General features: G+C 45.0%; 1 protein-coding gene and 1 pseudogene across 1 annotated transcript; one reads left to right on the top strand and one right to left on the bottom strand.

The window, feature by feature from the left end:
- Positions 1 to 5,612: 5,612 nt before the first annotated feature.
- LOC116365374 (uncharacterized) lies at positions 5,613 to 5,731 on the bottom strand (annotated as a pseudogene).
- A 666-nt stretch (positions 5,732 to 6,397) lies between these two features.
- On the top strand, positions 6,398 to 9,022 carry LOC109875533 (equistatin-like). Its single transcript, XM_031818027.1, has 5 exons — positions 6,398 to 6,501; positions 7,015 to 7,079; positions 7,755 to 7,886; positions 7,999 to 8,086; positions 8,163 to 9,022. Exons 2-5 carry the CDS (start codon positions 7,061 to 7,063, stop codon positions 8,176 to 8,178), a joined length of 255 nt encoding a protein of 84 aa, XP_031673887.1. The 5' UTR covers positions 6,398 to 6,501; positions 7,015 to 7,060; the 3' UTR covers positions 8,179 to 9,022.

Raw genomic sequence — 9,022 nt, forward strand, 5'->3', positions numbered from 1 at the left:
ACGGACACTTGACAGAATCACGCACCAAAAATATTGAATCAGCAGGTGCACCCAGTCCCCTGTACCAGTAGAGGAACGCGTCCAGCAGCACGCGGACTATGCTCCAACATCTTGGCACAGCCATGGATTGCGTGCTGCTCACCATGAAACGATGGGAGAGAGGGGGTTTTCCCACACCTCCATCAACTTCACCCCCACCAACACCACAACCCACACCACTGTCCACCCCTCCGTCACCTGGACTTCAGGACCCTGGCTGCCAGCGTGGGATGGAATGAGAGGGCCCTGATCAACCATTACCGGTGTAGTCTATGTGGGACATTCGTCGGGAGCTGGCCTGCAGGGACACCACCCTTACCCTCGACCAGCTGGATAACCTGTTGGCCACCACCGGACGTCCGGATCAGGGTCCGTCCATTCCATCCCCCAGTACCCTCCGATCCTACACTGTACTTTTGGTAAATACTTTGTGAGTAGGCAACAATACAATCATCTTAAATTGACATGTTGAATTTCTTTGCCATAGTAAATTGTATATTGCGCAAATTTCCCTAATGCGGACAGTGTGTGTTACTACCTTACACAAGCTTGCATTTTCACCCTATAAATCTAAGTGGAATTACACAAAATGTTAACCTCAGATTGGTGATGTTAGTCTAAACGTTTATAGACATCACAATGACAAGATTGATTGTTTTGAACAGATCTGTCACGACTTCCACTGCTTTCGGCGGTCGACATCACCGATCTTCTAGCCATCGCCGATCCACCTTTAATTTTCCCACACACCTTGTTTTCCCACACACCTGGTTTACATTCCCTCATTACTAGACCGGGTCTGGCTCTCGACCCGAAACCTGCCCCTCCGCCTGCCCTGCCGAAAGTTGGGTCCGCGGTTTGTGGGGTCGTTTAATGTCCTGAGGAGACTGAACGAGGTGTGTTACAGGTTACAGCTCCCACCCGATTACCGTATTAACCCCTCAATCATGTGTGTCACTTCAGGCTGGTGGTGGCTGGTCCGCTCCAGGAGTCTGAGGTGCGGGAGGTTCCTCTGCCCCCTCTGGACATCGAGGATTCGAGGCATCGGGCGAGGGCCTTCAGTAACTTGTGGAGTGGGAGGGGCACGGTCCATAGGAGGCATGCTGGGTTCTGGTGGAGGACGTGTTGGACAATTCAATTCTGCGGGATTTCCACCGTCTCCGTTCGGATCGCCCTGCACCTCGCCCTCTGGGTGGTCCCCGAGGTCGGTGTCGGTGCGCTGCTGGAGCCCACGTCAAGGGGGGGGGGGGGGGGGGGGTACTGTCACGACTTCCCCGGAAGTCAGTTCCTCTCCTTGTTCAGGCATCGTTCGGCGGTAGACTTCACCGGTCTTCTAGCAATCGCCGATCCACCTTTCATTTCCATTTGTTTTGTCTTGTTTTCCCACACACCTGGTTTACATTTCCTCATTGCTTGACGTGTATATAACCCTCTGTTCCCCCCATGTCTGTGTGTGGAATTGTTTGTTGTAAAGTGTATGTGCACTTCAGACTGGTTTGCGATGGGTTATTTCAACCCATATTTTGTTGTTCTGGGTGCTGTTGGTTTTCTCCTCATTAAACTGCTCCGGTTTTAACCCAGTTCTGCTCTCCTACACCTGACTTCCCTGCAGCCCATTACGCACCTCCTAAAAGATCAATATCTTAGGTCTTGTACCATTGATTTTCCCAAGCGCTGGGATGCGCAGAACTTAGAACGTGGAGTTAATGAAATGCCCAGGAAATGGCACAGAAAATGTGGGGCGGCCTCTCCATAAAAGTCAATGGCCACACACCAATACATGGATTTGACAGTCAAATTATTACTTAAATAGCAGTCAACTGTTGTCACTGTTGTTATTCTATAGAGGGTCGTGATTCGTTTAGGTTAACTAACAAAAAAAGTGGTCTGGTTTTTCATCTTGTAGTTAAACTTGTTTTATACACAGTCTCAATGTCATTCCGCTTGGAGGGGTCACTCAGGTAGTCCACAAAGTCGTTATAGGTACGGATGAATTTGGCCTCGTCCTATGACAAAGAAAAGAGCATCTTAGTGAACAGAACACATTTCCCCTCAGGGACGCTCTCTTTCCCTTGAAAGAGAATGAGTTAGTGAGTTACCATGTGGTTGGCCTGAACAAGGCCCAGGAGGACCTTTCCCGCCACAAACAGATGGTTCCTGCTCAGGGTGGAACCAAGCAGGGTCTAGGGAAGAGGGAAGAGTTAGGATGAGACATCTTCCTCTTGTAGAACAAGAAGTCACAGAGACAAAAATAACAGTGGGTCCACTCACAGTGAAGGCCTGGCGCAGGGAGACGAGCCTCAGGACGATGTCCTCCACTCTCTTGGTGGTAAGGAAGAGGCTGTGAAAGGGAGGGAATGAAGCATGTCAACCATTAGAGTCAATTGGGGATAACAGCATTATGACCACTATCCTTCAGCATTTGACAAGCTCAGACTACACAGACATTTAGAGGAACTCACTTTAGCAGAGGAACCTCCCTCTCCTCAGGCAGCAGGTCCTCCTCCCAGCCCTATTACAACAAAACAAGCATTCAAAATCAGTGACCAGTGCAATGACATAACAAATAATCGGTCAATGGAAGGATCTTAATGCTCCTAGTCAATAGTATGTGTGTGTAACGTCTGACCTCATAGCAGTTGTGGCCCTCAGGCTCTGGGTCAGTGAACTGCTGAGTGGTGGGAGTAGAGAAGGAGGCAGCCTCCGACCACGCTGAAGAGGAGAGAAGCCCGTCCAGCCCCATGTGGAGAGTGGCGTACACCACTGAGACATCAGTCTGCTGCTCAAAACACACACACCTGTTTACCACACACACACACGTTATTAGAAAACACACCAAATCGAATGCCAAAATGCCCAGTAATGTCTAGTCTATATACATAGGAAATCGTTTATTTACCTGGTAGCAGCCAAGCGTCACGTCCACAGACATCTCGTGGCGGAGGTGAGACGCATAGTGGGTCACCCTGCCAGCCACACGCTGACAAAGAGAGAATACATATTAAGGCCAAATGGAATAAGTGAAGAAAAGCCTAATCTAATACTATTACAGTAGTATTTATGTCTTACCTGGATCCAAGTGATGGACTGCACTTTGGTGGCACAGTAGGGGATTCCCTCTGGACTAAGCCTGGCTGTCTCCTTGGAGATGGCCCACACCAGTTGAGTCTCCAGGCCTCTCACCCTACTCACGTGGTGCATCCTCACCACCACCTGCTGTTGAGATAAACAACAAGACAACATCAACAAAACCACTTCGGCAATTGCTGTGACACATTTCCATCAAGATCAAATGACTGACAATATAGATTATGATTAGGTTGTTACAAAGACACATACCTGGGATCCCCCACGCATGTAGGTGATGATGGGGCTGATGAACTGGAAAGTTCTCCAAGCTTTAACCACCGGACCGGCATTGTTCTGCACATTACAATACATTCATGTTGGAAACAGTAAACATTGTAACAGTGATGTGACTGTGTGTGTGTGTGGGGGGGGGGGGGGGGGGGGGGGGGGGGGGGGGATCACAACAGGCCCACAGTACTGTGGGCTGAACCTAATCGGAATCAACTGCCAATTGCCAGTGACCTCCTAAAGCAGAAAGCAGACAAGAGATTTGTTTCATGTTAAAGAGACACAACTTGAATATCTGGGATATTTTTCAAACATAAAACCCCAAACTTTCAGAAAATTGTACCAGACAGGACTGCCAAAATTGGACCAGACAGGACTGCCAAAAAGTGCTCTTCACTGACGAGTCGCGGTGTTGTCTCACCAGGGGTGATGGTCGGATTTACGTTTATCGTTGAAGGAATGAGCATTACACCGAGGCCTGTACTCTGGAGCGAGATCGATTTGGAGGTGGAGTCATGGTCTGGCGCAGTGTGTCACAGCATCATCAGACTAAGCTTGTTGTCATTGCAGGCAGTCTCAACGCTGTGTATTACAGGGAAGACATCCTCCTCCCTCATGTGGTACCCTGCCTGCAGGCTCATCCTGACATGACCCTCCAGCATGACAATGACACCTGCCATACTGCTCGTTCTGTGCATGATTTCCTGCAAGACAGGGATATCAGTGTTCTGCCATGGTCAGTGAAGAGCTCGGATCTCAATCCCATTGAGCACATCTGGGACCTGTTGTATTGGAGGGTGAGAGCTAGGGCCATTCCCCACAGAAATGTCTGAGTACTTGCAGGTGCCTTGGTGGAAGAGTGGGGTATTTGTCTGTGAGTATAACAGAACTGATATTGCAGGCGAAACCCTGAGGAAAATCAAAACAGGAAGTGGCTTCTATTTTAAACTCCATATTCCATAGCCTCCCTTTGCACCATTTAAAGGGATATCAAGCAGATTCCTTTTCCTATCGCTTCCTCAGGGTGTCAAGTCTTCAGACATAGTTTCAGGCTTTTATTTTGAAAAATGAGCCAGAAAGATAACATTGCGGCAAGTGGTCACATGAGTTTTGCTTGCGCAACAGAGTTTGGACAGCTATTGCTTTTCCCTCTCCTACTGTGAAAGACATTTGCGGTTGATATATTATCGATTATATATATTTTTTAAAACCTGAGGATTGATTATAAAAAACGTTTGACATGTTTCTGTGGACATTATGGAAACTATTTGGAATTTGTCCACGTTGTCGTGACCGCTCTTTCCTGTGAATTTCTGAACATAACGCGCCAAACAAACAGAGTTATTTTGGATATAAAAATAACCGAGCTACTTGATGCTAAGTGTACTTAATGTTTTGTCGAGCGATCGATAAACTTACACAAACGCTTGGATTGCTTTCGCTGTAAAGTATAATGTCCTGACCTTAGTATTCTTTGTTTTCTTTATTATTTTGGTTAGGTCAGGGTGTGACATGGGGGATATGTGTGTTTTACTTATTCTAGGGTGTTTGTAGATTCCGAGATCAGATGAGATCAGGCGTACTCAGGCCGGTGTGGTCGTAAGCGAGAAATTATCTCTTGGTGCACTATATAAAGTCAAAGTGAGTCTGATTAACAGCTGTTGCATTTTCACCATTTAGATAAGCATCTTTGTGTCACTGAAAAAGTGGAAGAAATTGCATATACTGTAGCCATAATTTGTAGCACAGATTGTTGGATGACATACAAACTAACCTTGCTTACTTATTTCAAAGCAAGGGCACATATTTCAGCCTTGTGGGAAAAAACGGACAAAGAGTTGAAATTCCACAAGGCAGTGACAAAAAGCTTACAGCACCTGGTATTCCTAGGCGGTCTCCCATCCAAGTACTAACCAGGCCCGACACTGATTAGCTTCCGAGATCAGGCGTACTCAGGCCGGTGTGGTCATAAGCGAGAAACTCTCTATTGGTGCACTATATAAAGTCAAAGTGAGTCTGATTAACAGCTGTTGCATTTTCACCATTTAGATAAGCATCTTTGTGTCACTCAAAAAGTGGAAGAAATTGCATATACTGTAGCCATAATTTGTAGCACAGATTGTTGGATGAAATACAAACTAACCTTGCTTACTTATTTCAAAGCGAGGGCACATATTTCAGCCTTGTGGGAAAAAACGGACAAAGAGTTGACAAAAAGCTTACAGCACCTGGTATTCCCAGGCGGTCTCCCATCCAAGTACTAACCAGGCCCGACCCTGCTTAGCTTCCGAGATCAGACGAGATCAGGCGTACTCAGACCGGTGTGGTCGTAAGGGAGAAATTATCCCTTGGTGCACTCTATAAAGTCAAAGTGAGTCTGATTAACAGCTGTTGCATTTTCACCATTTAGAAAAGCATCTTTGTGTCATTCAAAAAGTGGAAGAAATTGCAGCACAGATTGTTGGATGAACCCTTGTGGTGGGCCGGGTGCCTGCAGGCTGACTTCGGTCGTCAGTTGAATGGTGATAAGCGGGCGGGTGTTAAAATCATATATAATTTCAAATTCCTTATATAAAAAAAACAGACGGCACCATTTTCGTGTTTTTGTTGTTGTTGTTGATATGATTACAGATAGCCAGTGCCACAGCAACTCTCAGACATAATTTGCAAAGGAAGAATCTGTGTTTAGTGAGTCTGCCAGATTAAAGGCAGTAGGGTTGACCAAGGACGTTCTCTTGATAAGTGCGTGAATTGGAACATTTTTCTGTCCTGCTAAACATTCAACATGTAACGAGTACTTTTGGGTGTCAGGGGAAATGTGTGGAGTAAAAAGTACAATATAATCTTTGGGAATGTAGTTCAGTGAAAGTTGTCAAACATATAAATAGTAAAGTAAAGATACCCCCCAAAAACTACTTTAGTAGTACTTTCAAATATTTTTACTTTAGTACTTTACACCATTGGCTAATGGCCGACATCGGCAACTCTCGTTGGGTTAATGAGGCAACTAGTCACACCTGTGAAAGGTCCTTTAAAAGGAGAGGTGGAAGAAGTAGGCCATAACTCACAGAGACACCCAGTGAATCCCTTGGAAGAGTGCAGAAGGTGAGATTGTGTCATTATCTAATAGACTATCTGCATCTCAAATGGCAACTTAATTTTATGTGACCCTGGTCAAATGTAGTGCACTATATAGGGTGCCATTTTGTGGAGTGACCCCCTGAATTTAAGAGCATAGACTAATAGTTACCTTTGCAGTAAAGAGGTAATCTATGACTCGCTCTAGGATGCTTCCCCTTCCCTATCTAGTGCACTGTGGGCCTTTGTCAAAGCTGGTTCACTACAACAGGAATGAGGAGCCATTTGGGAAGGATAGATTTTCCTGTGTGCCATGCTCTTCAACCACATACAATAGATTAGATTATAACTGAATTTTGGCGGAAGAATCGTAGCGCCGTGTTGCCAATACTCGGTTCTTGAGGTCCTCAGGACTGGGTTTAGCAATTGTTGCTTAAGTTTTGTACTTAACACAGGGTTTCCTTAACCTCTCCTCTAGTACCCACAGCCATTCCAAATGTTTTAAAATGCTCAGCTAATCTCACTCTCGTTCTCTCTCAGGAGACTATCACCATGGCGACATTAACCATCATTCTTCTTTTTTAGCATGGCTTTTGCTCTGGGAGGTAAGGGTGATGTACCTCACACTTACTCACCAACATTTTAATAAACATTAGTGGGTGTTGATCTGTCCTCCACAAACACATGTACGTATTAATGTTTTGTTTCATAACCAGTTGTCCCATGGACACCCTCGGAGGCCAGCCATTAGTGACATTTGAGAGAAGATCGTCTTGCTCAAGGGCACAGACAGATATTTCAACTTGTCATCTCAGGGATAAAAACTAGCAACCATTCAGTTACTGGCCCAACTCTAACTTCTAGGCTACCTGCCACTCCTCTAGTTCCAGAGATGTCTATTTGTGTCTAGATGCTGGCCTGAATGGTTTGATCATTCAACTGGATGTATGATTGGATTGTTTACCAACTATCAGGAAAGAACACTGATACCCCCACTTTCAGTCTTAGTTTCATCAGCTGTTATAAAAGACAGAATCTGAATTGACTGCACAGGGCTTTTAAACAAGTAGGAGAATTTCAATATTTAGCTAGCAAGTACCTAGGTTACATCTGAAATGGAACCCTATTCCGTATAAACTACTTCTGACCAGGTGGAGTAGGTTCCAATATGGGACGCAACCCAAGATTCTGGGCTCTTGGATGTCCAGTCATGTATATTCTGTCCATATATTGTCCTGAGATGTTATGTCCACATTACAATCCATGTTACCTGTGTCCAGATGCTACGATACAACCCAAGACCCCCTGTGAGCGTGCTAGAGATGCTGCGATAAATGGCCCAATTGGAGCTTACATCCCAACGTGTGACGCCGCTGGACAATACACCCCTAAGCAATGTTCGGGCTCTACAGGTTAACACGGTGGCACATACACACACACAATGCTCCAATTCAGTTGAGTGTGACAATTCGATGTGATGGGGTAATATGTGTATTGTTTATGCAACATGTCTATTTCTGGTAGGTTACTGTTGGTGTGTGACCAGTACTGGACAGAAGATTCCGGGCACTGAGACTCCTCCAGGCACTGCTCCAATCAAATGTCCATGCAGGTACACACTCATTCACTACATGTTTGATCTTTACAGTTGGTTCTGAATGTTAATATTTGTGTTTGTCTCATTGTAGTGGTCCTCGCAGATGAAAGATGTTGGAATGAAGACGTTGAGAAGACTTTGCAAATACTTTGACAGTTGTCTTTACTGTACTGAGGGAGATGCCTCTCGCCATACACATAATGAAGAAATGTATTTACTTTGTTGGTTTTACATGTTGAACAATGTATCTGAACTGTCCATTTCTGTGAACTGGAGGAAGGGATTTTACTGTATTACCTCCACACGGGTGTTCATAAAGGCAGTCAAATGGTAATTAGGCTCTCCAAGCTATGATGCTGCTGATGGTTATTAGTAGCCTACTACACTTGCTAACTGCCTGGTACTCAGCTCTTTATTGCCCTGTAATCACTATCAATGTAATTTCAAATAAACTATTGGTCACAAATGTGCTTAGCCGAGGATATTGCGGGTGTAGTGAAATGCTTGTGCTTCTAGCTCCGACAGCGCAGTAATATTGAACAAATCCACAACGTGTGTACACACACTCAGTACGCATGAATTAACTATATACATATTGAAGACCGCCGTCAGAACAGACTAGGATACAGAATATACACTCGTGGCCAAAATATTTGATGGACCCAAATATTAATTTAGATAAAGTTTGCTGCATCAGTGTCTTCAGATATTTTTGTCAGATGTCACTACGGAATTCTGAAGTATAATTACAAGCATTTCATAAGTGTCAAAAGCTTTCATTGACACTTACATCAAGTTGATGTAGAGAGTCTATTTGCAGTGTTGACCTGTTTTCAAGACCTCTGAAATCTGCCCTGACATGCTGTCCATTAACTTCTGGGCCACTGATGGCAGGCCATTCTTGCCTTACCAATGCTTGGAGTTTGTCAGAATTTGTGTGGTTTTTGTTTG

Source organism: Oncorhynchus kisutch, unplaced genomic scaffold (genome assembly GCF_002021735.2).
Source record: "Oncorhynchus kisutch isolate 150728-3 unplaced genomic scaffold, Okis_V2 scaffold1232, whole genome shotgun sequence".
Taxonomy (NCBI): Eukaryota; Metazoa; Chordata; class Actinopteri; order Salmoniformes; family Salmonidae; genus Oncorhynchus; species Oncorhynchus kisutch.